The sequence below is a fragment of the Tetrao urogallus genome (assembly GCF_951394365.1).
Source record: "Tetrao urogallus genome assembly, chromosome: 2".
In the NCBI taxonomy this organism is placed as follows: Eukaryota; Metazoa; Chordata; class Aves; order Galliformes; family Phasianidae; genus Tetrao; species Tetrao urogallus.
Genome location: NC_136814.1, coordinates 27245345 through 27262828, shown reverse-complemented (window position 1 = coordinate 27262828; position 17484 = coordinate 27245345). Strand labels below are relative to the sequence as shown.

At 42.3% G+C, this 17484-nt stretch overlaps 1 protein-coding gene across 1 annotated transcript; it reads right to left on the bottom strand.

Moving 5' to 3' along the window:
- Window positions 1-1701: 1701 nt before the first annotated feature.
- On the bottom strand, window positions 1702-16845 carry SUPT7L (SPT7 like, STAGA complex subunit gamma; the record flags this gene model as incomplete). The annotated part of the gene is made up of 4 exons (XM_079532533.1): window positions 1702-1964; window positions 6674-6911; window positions 8857-9181; window positions 16433-16845. 4 exons carry the CDS (start codon window positions 16843-16845, stop codon window positions 1702-1704), a joined length of 1239 nt encoding a protein of 412 aa, XP_079388659.1.
- Between the last annotated feature and the right edge of the window lie 639 nt (window positions 16846-17484).

Sequence of the window (17484 nt, the reverse complement as noted above, 5' to 3'; positions counted from 1 at the left end):
TCCCTCAAACATCCCAGTGGGTTACAGGTATAAAACCAGTTTAAGTGACTGTTCATTCTTGATTCGTGTTCATGCTAGCTTCTTTTGAGAGAGATACTCACTGAATCAAGATAAAGACTGAGTTGATCAACTGAGGACTGTGCAGAACAAAAATTGTCATCAGTCAGCTCAGCCATAAAAGCAAGCAGTAAAACAGATTCTGCTTCAGACTAAGTTGTCAAGATAGCAACTGGCCTGAAGTGGCTACACTCAATCCAGCAGGAGTGAAGGAAAAGTTTGCACCGACAGAGTACACAGAAATGTACACAGAAATGTACACAGAAATGTACACAGAAATGTACACAGAAATGGGAATGAGAATGGGCTGGCCAGGAGGGATATAAAGACACAGTCCAAGCATGAAGGGAGAGAATTAGGGAAGGCAAAGTTCAGCTGGAGTCGAAACACACAGAAATGCGAAGAAGGGCTTTTCTACATGCAACGGAAGTAAAAGAAAGGTTGAAGAAAATGCAGGTTTGCTGTTTGACAACCTGGAAACAAAGGCTGCAATTTGAGACTGATGTACTCAACACAAGTATACATTTTCACTATTTAGGTCTGCCCCCCTGGGTCTACTAGAAGAGTGCAAGGGGACAAGGTATTATGTAGAGCAAAGGAAGAATGAGTTAGCAGGAACTTCAGCCAGCTAGACGTTCTCAAGTCCATGTAAACAGACAAGATGGACCTGAAGGCACCAAAGGAGCTAGCTGATGGCACCGTAAGGCCACACTCCAGCATCTTTGCTAGATCATCATCATCAGTGAAGGATCTCCCCCAGTAAAATAACTCAACTTGAGACTGTCTTGCTGCCTGCAACAGTTGGCAGTTGTGTGACCAGAATGTTGAAATTATTATTTCTCTCTATACTGTATTTGTGAGACCTTATCTGGAGGATGTTATCCACTTCCACGGTTCCTATTACAATAAGGGCACTGCAGCAATTTTGTTGGAAAGTCACTGAGATGGGTAGGGGACTGTAGCACAAGGCAAGGAGAGGCTGAGGGAGCTTGGTTTTTACAGGTATAAGAAGAGGAAAAGCTAAGGAGAGATCTCATCATCTACAACCACTTAATATGCAGATTAGAGAAGACAAAGTCAGACTGAACTCAGAGATGAACAGTGATAGAAAATGAAACAATGAACACAAGTTGAAACATGAAAATTCCAGCGGATGTAAGAATAATCTTTTTCCTATGAGGGTAGTCAAATGCTGGCAAATGTTGCCAAGAGAGCATTCACCATCTTTTTTCACTCACCATTCTTGCAGCTATTCAAAACTCAATGAGACAAGGCCCTGGAAAACCTGTTCTATTTGCCTCGGCTGGACTAGAAAGCTCCAACCCAAATTATTCAATGATTCTGTGACTTAACAAATCTCCTCACGGCTGTTTTCTACTTGTAACTTCCTCATTAGTCTGCCAAAGCAAGCCATGACACCCTCAAACGCATCCAGTTATCTTCAGTCTCATGAGTCAGGCAGGATGGAGCACAGAAGCCAGCTATGAGGGGAGATGAAGTGCACTACACATCAAATCTCTCATAACAATTTCATGCAAGCCTCCTCATACACCAGGGCCAGCCCCATTTATGCATCACAGCCATCATAGAACTCTCTTGGTTTGTTTCAAGTCCATCAGAACTAAATAAAAAGGCCCTCTCTCTTCACATCTTCTTCATCTTTTTCTTGCAGCGCTGGTTGAAGACAGGTGAGGATCCCATCAGACTGTCAGCAGAATGAGAACCATAGCTGCTCTCAGAACCATTGGGACTCTGTGCTATCCCAGCTTCGCTCATGCCTGACATAGGCTCCTCAAAGACATCACTGCCTAGGACTCCATGGCCATGTACATTGGCCTCCTCATTTTCCTGTGGCTCCATTTTCACCTGTGCCAAGTTCCAGAGTGGGGAAGCATTTACCTCAGCCCCTGGAGAAAGAAAAAGCATACATTAACAACCAAGTGAAAAAATAAACTACAAACAGTAAGCCGATGCAAGGCACAGTGGCACCAGTGAAGAAGTAAAAGTAAACCTACAGCTGAAATTATCTGGAGAATAACCATCAACCAGTGCGAAAGAATAAATTGAAAAAAAAAAAATCTGTCAGCTTTTTTTTTTTTGTGAAACAGTAAATTAAAAAAAAAAAAAATCTGTTAGCTTGTTTTTTTTTTCTAATAGCCCAGTAATTCCAGCTCTAAAAAACATGATGCTACGCTTTCAGAGCAAATACAATGCTATTCTCTGTGTGGCTTCTTTCACGAGAAACAACAACTTAGAAATAACAAGGAAGGAGTGTCTCAGCAGCAATGAGTATGCCAACAGCACATTGACTATACACTGTACAAGTAGGACTTAGAATGGAACAGAATGGTTGTAAGGGACCTTTAAAGATCATCTGATCCAACCACTTGACCTCTTCACGGCTAGCTAAAAGTTAAAGTATATTAATGAGGACATTATCCAAACAACCCCTGAACACACCTCTTTTGGAAGTCTGTTCCAGAATGTGACCACTCTCATGGTAAAAACAATTATCCTAATATCCAGTCTTATCTCCCCTGACACAGCCTTGTGCAGTTTTCTCATGCCCTGTATCCAGTTATCAGAATCAATGCAGGCCCCACCTTGCAAGCAGCAGCCAGGCCTACATGGCTTCAGCCAGGGACGGCCATCAACCCAGGGGCCAAGAGGGGTGAAAGCCGTGTGTCCTGCTGTGGCTCTGCAGCTGCTGATAGGAAGCACTGCTTTTCACTGCCTCCCATTATGTCAAGGTAAACCCCGGCTGTTCTCAGATAGGGGAAATCTGTGCAAGGAGGCTGGAGACTGGAAACAGGTACATGGTGAGTCCCAGGTCATTTTACAAAGAAGGAAGTTAAACAGTCCAGGGAATCATATGGATTTTTTTTTAAATGGCTGATTAAAACAATTCCATTAAAACACAGAAAAAAACCATTGAATATTTTATCTAAATTAACTTGCAGAATCTTCCTTGGATTCCTACCATAGAATCATAGAATCACCAGGGTTGAAAAAGATCTCCAAGATCATCCACTCCAACCGTCCACCTATCACCAATATCTCCCCACTAAGCCACGTCCCTCAGTACAGCACCTAAACATTTCTTGAACACCTCCAGGGACAGTGACTCCACCACCTCCCAGCCCATTGCAGTGCCTGACCACACTTTCAGAGAATTAACTTTTCCTAATACTCAACCTGCTCTTCCCTGCTCCCTCACTGCACTCTTCATGCACATAGCCTTATCAACACCATTGTAACATAGTTTAGTCATGGTAAAGCTACAGTATTTCAAGCTTGCTCAGATTTGCACTATTTAACTCAGAATGGATGTGGGGCTTCCTAATAGTAAATGTAAAAAACAAAAAACAAAAAACAAAAAACAAACAAACAAAAAAAAAAACCAAGAAATGAAAAAAAAATTAGTAACAACTTTTCAAATCTTGGACCACAAACATCTTCAGGATGCTTGTGAAAGTTGGATTAGCGATCCAAAGCAAATCTTTGCGCTGTGTCATTTGCATGCTCCCTTTTCTCCTAACTTCTAACAGGAGTAACAGATCTGAGGGAGAGCATTTACTGCAGATAAGAAGTAATAAATCCACCCCCTTCTAAGCCATTAGTATGGTTCAAAACATAGGCCATAAATGTTTAATTCCTCCAAAACCTGTTTGAACGTAACTTGACAGCAACAATGAATGACTTCTTATCACACGGGTGGCCAGACACTCAAGAGGAATCTTCCCATTTTTAATTCATCCTGCAGAGGAAGATAGGCCAATCCATGCTAGTGTAATGTGTTGCTGTTTGTTTTGTTTTTCATTTGGACTAGTGTGCAAACTGTGAGCAGACTGAGGATTTTCTAAGATTATGAAACCTTGCTTCTTAAAAACAGCAAATGCTTTGTCCCCAAGAGTAGTAATTACAGATTGCATTATATCTTCTTATTTAAAGTTTTAAGAGAGACAAAAATCCTATTAAAAACACACTAATTGGGCCCCTTGCTGACACGCACATAATGAGCCCAAATCTTACCAAAGCCTAAAATCTTCTCTCACTTTACATCTGATCCCTCTTTTGAGGGGTTAAATTCATGCGGATAGTAACACAAACTAAGAAACTAGGTTTTATTAAGCTTTGCAACTGTTTAAGTCACAACCAAACCTCTCGTATGTACCATTACTATTCTCTGTTACTAAAATATGCCTATCAATATTCCCTCACTACCAACTAGTTACACCAAGAACAAGTCTTCCAACTTGTCTGTACTGTGAACTTTCTCTTATGTATGGATTGGGAATCTTTTCAATAGCCATGCAGCCCATACCAGGGCTTAGGTGACAAGGGCAGAAAACACAACCTGCATCAGTTCAGTAGTCAGACAGCGAGCCAGAGCTGAAGTGCTTGCTGATGTCCAGCTGCCTTATTGAAAAGTTATTTTTCTGTTAACCACAAGTGAATGTATTCCTCTCAACAACAGTGGACACATCATTAAAATGCTGTTACTTCCACAGAGTTGCAGCTCCAGCCTGCACTATAATCAAAGGTGCTCACTAAACTTATTGTTTCTTTCTTTCATCAATTGCTCTGCATTGCTCAACCTTATTCCCTTCAGCTCTACTATCTGTCATCAAGAGTGCCACCAAGGACTAACAGTACTTAAGCGGTGACACTGCACATTTCATCTTCAAAGCACTTCAACTTCCAAGTACTTTACAAATGAGCTAATCCTCATTTGTCTGTCTGGGTGGAGGAACAAGATCTCCAATTTGGCCTCTACTTCTCCAGCTGCACTGAAATTAAGCAGCTAGCCCACAGCTGTAACCTCTGGCATAAGCAAAAACACATGCAGAACAGAGAAGGCTGAAAGGACATTCTGCCATCTGACACCGTTGCACTGCTGCCCTCTCTACAGGTCTCACATTTGCATATTTGAGCTGATGGTGTCCTAATTGCAGCAGCTTTCTCTCACGTCTGGTGATATTACACTCTCCAGCCTGCCCATCTCTAGACTGGGACTTCTTAACAGCAATGAGACTTCCAAAGACCCTTGTGAAGTGAAGAGGGATTTTCAGAGAGGAACAGAGCACTTGTATTCTTAATTAGAAAACATCAATTCGGTATCAGAGAGGCAAAAGACATTTAATATACAGCTAGCATGCTAACCTCTGAGTCTCAAGTGGTAGATGCTATACCAAACTTTTCAGATGAATCACTTGCAACCCCAGATGGGCCAGAAGAACCTGCTATTCTTTCTTCTGCAAAAACGTGACTGCTTCACATCTCAGAAGTATAATGGAAAACAATGTAAGCTTTTAGAAACACATCAGATGGATCTGTGGACGTTCTGTGTTGTTGCTCCTGTTTGTTTTTTGTTGTTGTTTTTTTTTTTTTAATTCAACAGAATATGCTATTTTTTAAAAAAGCTAAGGAACTGAGAGGTACACTCTGCCCTCGATACATAATACATATGTTAAGGTTAATATTTCATTGTTTTTAAACCAGATTTTTAAGGGAAACATTTATTATTGCAAAGACTGGTAAAGCTCAGAAGGTTCTACCAAAAAAAAAAAAAAACCCACCAAAAAAACACCATTTGTTTTTTGAGGAAAGAACGTTGACTTCACTTTCTGTAAAACTCAGTGCTATCAGAAGGTGCAGAGAATAAAATTGGCCTATATAGACACAGAAACAGTACAGCAGCAGCAGACTGTTTAGTGTCAGCCACCAGCATGCTTCAATGCCAACACACAGGGATGACTTTGAGAAACAGAGGACAGACTCCATAACAACTCCACTCATTGTTTCACTTTCCATGGTGGCAGCTAACTACAGCAGGCTTTCAGGAAACTTGCAAGAGGACAAGAGACTCCCACAAGTACAGTTCACTTAAATCAAGGATAAACTTTCATAAAGCAATGGCTGTGACTACCAGGATGTCTTCCAAATACAGAAGTCTGCACAAGAATCGTTAGTATTTTCCAAACTCATTCAGTGCCTACACAGACTCCTGACTTTACTCTAGTCACAAGCCTTCAATATCTCAGTAACACGAAACTCTGGACAAGAATTCCAGACTACTCAGAAAAAAAAGTACAAAACCAAACTAAAACAAAGAAACAAAGAAGACCCCACCTGCACTCCTTTTCCTCCTGAGTAGGAATGAGAATAGAACTCTGGTTATTTCTGTCTTCCTTACATCAGACTGGGAGAAAGACTCCAGTGCTCACAGCTACTAGTAACAAAGCCAAGAATGACCATCCCCTAAAAATAAGCACCATATAAACAAACCATTTTGTGTTCTTCAGGGGAAATGATTTGGCTTGGAAGCAACATCAAAGATCATCTAGTTCCAAACTCCCTGCCACGGACAGGGCACATTCCATTAGACCAGGTTACTCAAAGATCCATCCAAGCTGGCCTTAACCAGCACCAGGAATGGAGCACCCATAGGCATTTTGTTCCAGTACCTCACCATCCTCTTAATGAAGAATTTCCTCCTAACATCTTATCTAAATTTCCCCTTTTTTTGTTTGAAACTGTTCCCTCTTGTCCTGTCACTACCTGATCACACGGAACAGCTGATGGACTGTTTGTTGTAGTAACAACAAGCAACTACCTGAAGTCTGTGGGGAAGCTTCTACTTCCAAATTTGCAGAGAATCTCTCACTTTGAGCTCCGAGAACTCCAACAGGCAAAGACTGGTCACCAGAAGCAAGATCTCCTTCCAGCTCCTCACTTATGGGGAAAGTGATATCACTAACAGGCTCCTCCTTAATCTTCACAGGCTTTGTGTCTTCTGCTGCCTTTTCAGGGTTGACAATCTTCTCATACTCTTCAGAGAGCTGCTTGCTAACCTGTCAAAGATCAGGGAAGATAGAAAAAAAAAAAAAGAGAGACAGGAAAGGTCACAGTGATTTCAGAGACTTTGATGACAGTTACATTGCAGTGTGCTTTCCACTTGAGTATTATTGTCTGATGTGGCTGAACAAGTACAGAGTCGTCAGCTACAGGAAAAAAAAAGATCCTTTCCCCCTTTAAGTTAACCTTCTACCCTTATCAAGGAACTTTAAAAGAAGGCTTAATTCCTTAACACATCTGCTTGATATACACGAGCAGATTTATTTCACAGACAAAAACTATGAGGCCCAGAAATTTAAGCAAAGGAAAAAATCAAGACAGAAGTACCTCAGTTTTATTCTTCGGTTGTACCTCTAAGGTTTTTCTGTCTATCAGTACTAAAACTTACTCCAGCATTAAGAAACAAGATCAGAAATTCATTAGGTTCTATAGTCATCACTAGCAAAGCCTGGTTACCCTCAATAAGATTCATAGCAAAAAAAAAAAAAAAAAAAAAAGCATTTTTCTCCAGACCACTGAAATGCAGGAATGAGATTTGGAACAATCTCCTTGCTTCTAGAAGTGTTAAAACTGTAAGCAATTAAATTAAGACTTCCAGATTTAGTCTGCTTGTAACAAGTACTGGTTTGTACCACTTGAATCCCAATGTTCAGTCAACTGTGTTCAGGAAAAGCCCAAAGCCTTTTTAAACAAGAAGAAAGAAAAATAACATCAGAGCTTATTTCCCCCTTCTAAACACAAGTTTCTAAACACAGGGTTAGCGTGGACGTTAGCCTATATTAAAACCACAATAAGAAAGACAGCAACTGGCTGCGGGATGAATTACATCAGCTACAGAAAACCTGAATTCCAGAAAGAAACAACACCTAGGTATCAGGATGCAAACATTCACTACAAGCAGCTTCACAGCCCTTCAAACCAGGGAGGACAATAAATAAATAAATAAATAAATGCCCAACAACACAAGAGTATCTTTTAACTAATGCAATCATGCAATCAGTCCTTTGGAACAAAAACACTTTTAATGAGGACAAATCTTGATGATGCTATTTTTATGCACAAGCCAGAGTCCATCACAATTTACATACTACATGTAGTTATAGGTGTTTCTGATTTATGCTACCTCTGTAATACACAAGGTGACAACCATGGGATAGGAAGAAGCACAAGCAGCTGCTCCAAGGTGAGTCAACTAGCACTTTCAAACAGCATGACAATGAGGAAGAGAAAGATTATTTGTAGTAGGTTTTGCCTTTGGTCACGGGCCACCTCCTTGATTCAAATCTCAGTTTTTGATGAGTTTGAATAAAGTTCCCACATCAACTCTTGCATTCCTGAAGCTCTTCTGTCACTCAAATAAAACACACATTCAATTCCACAGAATATATGGACCAAGAAAAACTATGCCCTTATTCATACAACCTACATTTACAGGGCACCTCTCATTCCCAGGAGATTTAACAGTTCCTCTCCTTTCACCACAGAAATACAGTTCCCTATAGATAATCTTGTTCAGTAACTCATATCAGTACAGTATTAGTCTTATACTCTAATTGCTTAAGCAAACCACCCCTTGCTAATGCCAAAACAAGCCATTGTACAGCTAAGTAATTTTTGCTCATTTGCTCCCTTTATTTATGAACTGGTAAGCAGCCAAACATCCGTTTAAAGCAAAAAGTTCAGTTAATCTGTCATTACTGACTTTACTTTGACTTTGGGTCATCACACAGCTGGGGGCCTCCCCTTAAACCCAAACTATCAACACAGCACTCTTAGCCTCTGTAGGGACACAAATAAGTCATCTCCGCCAAAAAAGCCTATTTCCCCTTTCCTTTGTGACTCTTCTCCATACCATGAGGTTTTCTAATTGGAAAACCTCCATACTGTTAAGGGAACAAACAATTGAGCCATGCAGCCCACTCACACCACTGCTCCTCTCACCTGAAGCATATAGCTGTGATAATCCTTAATGCGGTGCTGCCAGAACTTCTGCAGTGAGAGCACGCTGCCAATGCCCACTTCATGAAAGACCTGCTCCATGACGTCTGGGAAAGGGGTGTGCCCCAGTCGGGCTTCTCGATCCACAGCAAAGCGTAGCAGTTTGGTGAACTTCAAGCAGTACTCGTGGGCTATGTCTGTCAGGGTCTCCAGGACGCTCTCGTTGGCGCAGTCAAAGCCCGTGTGAGCCAGGATAGTGGCCATTGACTGGTAGAGAAGCTGCCGACAGGAGGACCAACTCAGCTCAGTCACAGGTTCCCCTTTTCCTCTAAAAAAGCAGAAAGGAGGAAAAGAGCACATCTGCAGAAACTCAAATGATTTATCAGTTCAAAACATATTTTCAATATGATCTACAGAGGGAAAGCAAGTTGTTTGGAGCTCACCACAGTTTCTCCATTACATAAGAATACATCTAGAACAGGTTTATCAACTTTCCTTCCCTTTCCCTCAAAATCACTGCTACTGAGTCCCATTTTCACTTTTAATGCCATAAGAATCCTTGGGTGATTCATAAGTGTGGGATGCAAATCTTCTGAATCCTTAAGCAACTCCCTTCCCACCAAAGAGCTTTTCTCCTAGAGATGTGAATTAAATGGGTACTTGACACAAACAACAAAGAAAGGCATTTTAAATAACAAATGCAAATCATTTCCCCTCTCAGTTAATTACATTTCTTTTCCTTATTATCTCTGATGTCATAGGCCTAATAGTCAGATACAAAGGCTTCTGGGATAGACAAGATTTGAATTTATAATGCACAAGACACACATAAAAAGTCAGAAATGGGAACATCTCATAAAGCTACACTGTAGCCAGAAAGACCACTTCCATATCCTTTCTCCCAATAATCACAGAGCGTGACAGAGAACTAGGTATCCCAACTTGTGACGCAGCAAGTAAACACAAAGCCTCCCAGGAAGCCTGCAGAGCTTCTGCCCTGAAAGCAGCATTCCTTGGCCTTGGGCCTGAGACCTCTCTTCTCTGTTCTGCTAAGCAGGAATACGTGACAGTGTAGGACACAGGAGACAGCACAACTGACATGAGCACTTCCCAAATCATTCAGTTACAGTCAAGCAACCAAATTTTTCAACACAGTGTGATAACAAACAGATATTCCACGTAGGAAACAAAGAAGATGAGCTAGGAGAAGTTTTAACAAGAAATGTAAACACACTTCTATCATATTTCTAAACTCACAATTAAACGTATGCCATTTATTCGCCCATAACAATCCTCAGCTGCTGATGTCAAAAATCAAGTATCCTTTTGCTAAGTACGGTGTTTATTTACTTTCTTCCACTCCATTTGGAATCAATGGCTGAAGAAAGCTAGCAATTTCACCCTTCATTTGTTTCTGATCAATTTCTCCCAACATCTCATTCAGCCCACTCTGAGACTTTGTCTCACTCTCCATACACTATTTGCACACAACCTCTCCAGTAACAAGACCTGATTAAACAACACCAATGATTTACATAGAAGGTAGCAGTAGTCTTGGTAAAATTCTCACTATTCTGCTTCTCCAACAAGCCATTGAGAATCTTTCATTCTCACTGAGACACTGGGTCACAGAGCCACAGCTCCCGCTGATCCTCAGAACTGACCCATACTGAAACATAGCAGTAGAAAAAGATAACATTACAGAGAACTGACAATGGGAGGTTAAGCTCAGAGCTATGAGAACCAAAGCCCAGAGGTTCATTTTAAAGAACCAGCTTAGCTCAACACTTTCTGCTTATTCAAGTAAAGAGGCAGAGGGGTGGCAAGCGCACTATATTAAGAGCTGCAGGTGACGATATTACTAAGTGGATATTAAGAACAGCATGTGGATCTCAGGTCATGGATTCATCCCAGTCATTAATTGCTGGAAAATGACTCACATCCCAGTTTCCTACTCAATTATGTGAGTACTAAGGAAAGAAAACAGCCGGTGCTCTGACAAAATGAATTAAAAGCTCATCAGTACCCTTCTAAACCAAGTGTCATCCGTGCTGTTTTTACATCTCCCTAACTATGCCCTCCATCTCTCAGGGACAGATTTCTGCAGCTTACAAAGAGCTGTACAACTCATACAGTGCTGGGAAAAGGAGGTTACAACAACAACAACAACGAAAGAAAAAAAAGGGAAAAAAGGGAGGTGGGGGGGGGAGGCAGAGTGGGAGGAGGAAGAAAGAAAGAAAAACAACTGGAAAGCAGCCATCAAAATGTGCACCTAGGAAGGGATTTTGGTACCAAAACGGTACCAAAACTGGTACCAAAAACATTAAACACTAGTTTACAATTAATACAGAAGTAAATAGCTGCTACTGATGGTTTGTCAGTCATACAAAGCATTATGGGCAAACTTAAGCGCTAGACACAGAACGTGGCAGCCCAAGCAGAATATTCAGCCAATTCTGAAGTGAATATGCATATAGGAATGCATATCACTGTTCAGGAAGCAGCACAGAATGTCATACCTCTTTTAAATTCCTAGAGGAGAAGAAACTAATTGCCAGCATTAAAATGCAGCTAGGTCACTGTGCTGAAAGGGATATAATCAACTTGAAGTCTAATCAATTAAAGACAGAGAGAAAAGAAATTTCAGGTACTGTACTCAAATCCAACTCCCCACTTCTTGTTCTTGCTAAGGTCAATCAATTTTGTTTTGTTTTTCTTATTTTTCCTTCCTTTGATTTCCTGTTTTCCACGGCAAACAATAAAGGGAAGATGATTAAAAACCTGATTAGACAGGAAAAAAAAAAAAAAAGGAAACACTGCTATAGACATTAACAGAAAACAACAATATCTTTGTTCTTCATCTCCTTTAACTTCCAGGTACCATCTAATAAGATGAAAAATAAACAGAAATGGGCATACAGACACATTTAAGTTGAGAACAGCTAATGCCAAGTCTTCCCAGCAAACTTCTTTCCTCCAGTCATCACAGGTAAAGTGCACTGGTCTTAGATCTCATCCAGATGCCCAACAGCTCCACAAGCAGCTCCCCAAATACTACTATGCAGAATGCCATTCTCTGCAGTACTTGCTGCTTTACCAAAAGGCTCTTCATCTAGCTGCCACCTGAAACCAAGCCTAGAGATTAACAAGACCAGCAGGTAGGCCTATGACTTAGAGGTGATCATCCCTATGGAGGATACAGTATGAAACTTATCACAAACACTGGCCACCTTCTCACTCTTCAGTTTCATATTCCCAAATTTCCATGGCCATTTCCATGGGTCACTAACACCAGATGACATTCCAGACAGAAATCAACCTGCCAAGATACAACAAATTCATCCGGTCCAAAAGCTGAGCCCTCTTCTACTGTTACCAACCCACGTGCAACACGTACAACTTTACACCAACACATGAGAAAAAATGACCAGTTTACACCAATTGGGCTCATTTTCATTATTCATAAGGTTTCAGAACTCACAAAAGGCTCGTTTCCTCAGCCAGTTAACATGACACACAGCCAGCCCCCAGAGCACCACAGTCTATTCACCCCAGCTCCTCTCCTGTAAAGACTTTTTTCTGAAAGGAAAGGAGACCTTATGGTCCATTTGCTGTGCCACCTCAGGGAAAGTGTTTGGGCTGAGTCAGCCCAAACATCAACAGCTGAGGTTTACTCACCTGCGGTAATGGACTGAAGTGCTCTTCTCCCACATAGGAGAGCATAAGCTAGCGGCAGATGGAGGGAGGGATTGTTTTCTTATGAACACATTAGTTTTAGGAAACATTTCATCGTAGAGTTGAATTTCTACCAAATTAGGTGCATCAAGCCATTTTTCCCAACACGATAAAATAAAGGACAACATTGGGGGGAAAAAAAGAGATTATACTAATCAGAGCGTATTGGTGAACAAAAACACCAATTCAAAATGAAAAATAAGCTTCCTTTTGGGAAAGGGCTTCTTTCTGCCTCATCCTGAGTAAGCCTATTTTCAAATAGCTCTGCTTTGTCTGCAGGAGGATGCCCAGGTATATACAGAAACTGTTCAGCAGATAATGGCAACAGGTAATAGCTAACATTTGGAAAATAAATTGGGTCCCAGTGGGACAACGCAGAATGCCATAAAGTTTAGGAGGTGGAACTGAAATGCTTTATCCAACAGGCTAAGCATGTTCTGCCTGCTCTGATTTCTACTACTCCAAATCCCCCTCAACGCTAATCCTGCTATCCCACCAACATGCACTTCCCTACTTCTGTACAAACATTTAACTATTAGACCTTCTGCCATGAGCTCTCATCCCACTGCGAGCTCCCAGTTCAATTCTCAGTTCAATACAAAGTGCAAACGTGATGTGGTCAGGAACACAAATGAGAGAATGACAGAGAAATCCGTTAAGAAAGCAACCATGTACACACACACGAAAAAAATCCTCTGGAGAGCAGTATAATTAGTAAGTTAGGCTTCTTTCGACAATGGATCCATATTAATAGGGGGAAGCTGAACAGAGAGGAAGGAAGAGCTAACAGCCATATTACGGTAAGAATCTCCTGTTGAAATGGCAGTTGTAAGTTTACAGTTCCTTACTTATTCCTCATCAACTATGCTTTGAATTTACCATCTGCTTCTATACCAGCCAAAATCAAATGTTAATCTCCTATCGTGTATTCCAAGAACGGTGTATTCGTGTATTCCATCAACAGTTGCAAATCACCAGGACCAGATGGCAATCCACCCAGGAATACTACAGAAATTCAGGGATGAAACATCTGAATAGCTGTGGTGAATCACCTCTTGCTTTAAGGTGCCACGGCCCATGAGAACCAGAAGGTAGGAAGTGTGATAATACTCTTTCAATGTACTCAGAGGGAAAAAAAAAAAAAGGCTGGTAAAAAATAGGCTGGTAAGCCTGTACTATTCTGGTACATCAGGAAAATTCACAGAAATGATAAGAACAGAGTTAGAGGACAGATGGGTAAATGTGATACCTTCAGAAAGACTCCAGACAGCTCCTGTAAGTGGAAAACCTGCTTCACAAGCCTTCCACAGCCCTCCAAAGCCATTGACAAGCAAGTATATAAGAGATCTACATTGGAAAGCTAAGGGCATTCCTCAAGGACCTGTGCCAGAGTCAAATTTTTTTTCCCACATATTTATCCACAGCCTAAAAAATGCAGAAAATGAACAGAGTCCTAATTAAATTTCTTGCTGGCACAGATTTCTGAAAGGGGTTGAAAAGGCCAGAAAACTGAAAAGTAGCAGTAAATTAGGTTCTGCCTCCTCCTCACCACAAAAGGGATGTGGAAACAGGGATTACAGGTATGGTGTGGGGCAGAATGTGCTACAAAAAAAAAAGAAGAAAAAAAAATTAACCAAGAGGTTAACATTGTTGAAATAAAAGACAAGGCTGTGAGCTCAAAGGAAAAAATGAATAACAGGGAAAAAGAAGAGAACACGGCTATATTAAAGAAACTTGTGGTCTAATTCAGGCTGGCCACTCTTCCTTTCTTCCTACGGACAAACATACCTACACACTGCTTCTGAGACTGAAGTTACTACTAAAGAAAATGAAACTAAAATATGCATTTAGTCTAACACTGTAGCTCTGGCAATGACACACAAAAGGCATCATAAAATCAAGCAATATCATGTTTTGGCAAAAAGAGGAACAGTCCCTCCCTTGATTGTTTTACCCACTAAAAACAAGCACTGACAAATCTTGTAGGTCATTTGCTTAAAACAGCAAATATGCAACAGCAAACCAAAAGCTTGCCTCCTGGAAAAGCAGAAATGTGTTTGGTTTAGCAGGCATATAGTTAAATTCTACTCTGTACTACGGCTCACACTAAATCAGTCGGCCACAAAGTGATCCATTTCCAAACCGCCCATCTACTTATTGCAATCTAGTCCTTAAACTCCCCCATGTGGTTGACTGTTAAATAACATTTGTTTATTAGCACCTCGGAGACTCCCAAGGGACAATAAAAGGGCAAAGCGGCCCCCAGACCACGGTTAGGGCCACTGAAAATTTAAAGTTACAGCGAAAGGCATTAGAAAGGTCAGCACAGCAGACTGTAAGGTACACAAGGCTACTTCAGCTCTACAAACCGTAACGCAATAAGGAGCAGGAGGCACAGGGCTCAAGCTTATACACATGGGATATCCCTTCATCCCTTCAGGCAAATCACTTTATTTCATCCCAGAAGGATGAAGGTGATAATTTAGGGTTACCTTCTGTTTCTATACCAGCCAAAATCAAACGTTAATCCCCTATTGTGTATTCCAAGAACTGTAACATCAACAGTTGCAAATCACCAGGACCAGATGGCAATCCACTCAGGAATACTACAGGAATTCAAGCTTGAAATATTCAAATTGTTATCCCAACTGAAACCAGGACATAATGTTCCTCCAAAAACAGCACTAAAGTCTTGCTCCACTATGCAGAGAGACTATGTTACCAAAAGGAACATCTTTCAATAAAAAAATCACTGAATGTTATCCAGGCCATAAAAGATCTGACACATTTAACCGATTATATTTCATGGATGTAAGCTTTCCACATTTGAAAATAAATGAAAGATATTGTTTTCTCCTATATCACATTTATTAGAGCAGCCTTAAGAACAGTGAGGATTAACCTGTGAATTTAAATGCATGGTCTAAGAGGTACCATGAGACCCTGCAAAAAATGGAGCATCTCCGTGTGAATGTAGTGTTCATCAGAGAGTTGGCAAGGAGGAGGTGGCAATATTGTGTAAACAAAGATCAGTTGCAAAGGAGCAATGCAACCTTCCTTTCTATTTCCTTAAGTCTTTGGCTGGCGGAACCAGCATTGGAGAGACAGGAACTACCTTCACCAGTACTCACTGCCATCTCTGACCAGGCCACAAACACTGACAGTAGGATGAGATGGCAACACCATTCATCCTTGGGCACTGAAATCTTACAAGTTACTAATTAACAAAGCATATTCTCAGAACCTAAAGGGCCAACACCCAGTTGTGTATCTTCTGAATTGTCAGAATACAGACAGTCTAATAGTAAGTGACCTAAACATGAAAGACTTCGCATTCAATAACTAGCTTTATCAAAATACCATTGAAGATGGCAAAACAACCATTAAGCTGAGTGCTAATGAGACAGAAATCAGCACTACACATCTGCATTTTATAGACAGAAAGCAAAGACACACTTGTTTTAAACAAACTGTATGTTGCGTGCATCTCAATCTTTCTGTTCCTAGGCCTATTTTATTCTTTACATACAATTCATCAGCCTTAGGGAACTGACAAAACAGCATATATATTTAAGAACACTCAGCTGTCCTGCAGACAGGATTCGTGGAATCATTAAGGTTGGAAAGTCCTCTAGGGTCAGCCAGTCCAACCACCAACCCAACATCACCATGCCCATGAGCCATGTCCCCCACTGCCACATCCGCATACTTCTTCAACACCTCCAAGGATGGCGATGACTATACCACCTCCCTAGGCAGCCTCGTTCCAACACTTCACTGATCCTTCTGAGAAGAAATTTTTCCTAATTTCCAACTTGAAAGAAGCCAAGGAAATACCACACACCTGTAGAAATCACTCTCTGGGTCACTGTGCCTCAGCTGGAATGGCATTTTGGGGGGCTTGCTGTCCAGAGGAAGCAGGTCATCAGGGAGAGGCGGCGAGGCTGGACGACAAGGCAGAGGTTCATTGTCTTCTGTCTTGATGCCCTCCGCTTGCTGCTGGTTTTGTGCCTGGGCCATGGCGATGAGGCTGCGCAGCCGCCGGTTGTGCTGGATGAGCTGAATGGTGTGGATGGTGAGGCTGCAGGGCTCGGAGGGGACATCCAGCATGGTGGTGGGCCGCGGTTTGTTGGCTGACGGCTGGTGCAAAGGAGGGTCCTGCACCTCCACTGTGCGGAACTCCCGCTGCAGCAGGTCAAAAGAGCTGCGGTTGGCCTGGTTGGATGGCACCGGGATCTCGCCCCAGTAGCGCAGCATTGTGACACAGGATCGTCCTCACAGCACCGGGAAGGCTCCCAAACACAAGCTGTGGGGAGAAACTCTCAGCTTTGGGCAGCAACAGACTGGTAGAACAGACTATAGAGCAAATAACCGACGGCAAGAACACTCTTCCGAAGTCACCGTGAGAAACCCAGCTTTCAAGACAGCATCAGGATGCAACGTCCGTGCAACAGATCGCACAGCTGCTTCTCCTAAGGGGGAAAGAAGAAAGCAAAGCAGCAGCGAGGAGGGAAAGACTTTAAGCAGAACGGCGCTGCGCCCCAGCCCCGCACAGCGATCCGGGCTCTGACTGGTGCCGGGAAACTCGGCGGAGGGGAAGGCCGCAACCTCGGCCCCGCCGTACCGCGCTCCCCTCCGCCCTACCGGAACTCGGCTTCGGTCCGCCGCCAAACGCGGCACCCCGCAGCCACCGCGCTCCCGCACGGAGCTCCAGCGGCCGCCTCCACCCTTCCCCGTTATCCTCCCGCCCACCCCCGCCGGTCTCGTCCCTCGCGCTACCCCCAGCCGTGGCCGAGGGGACGGTGCGAACGGCAGAGCCGCGCCCTTCCCTCCGCCCGGTACCACAGCCCCGGAGGCGCTCGTGCCCGGAGGACCCTATTTGGGGACGGACGAGAC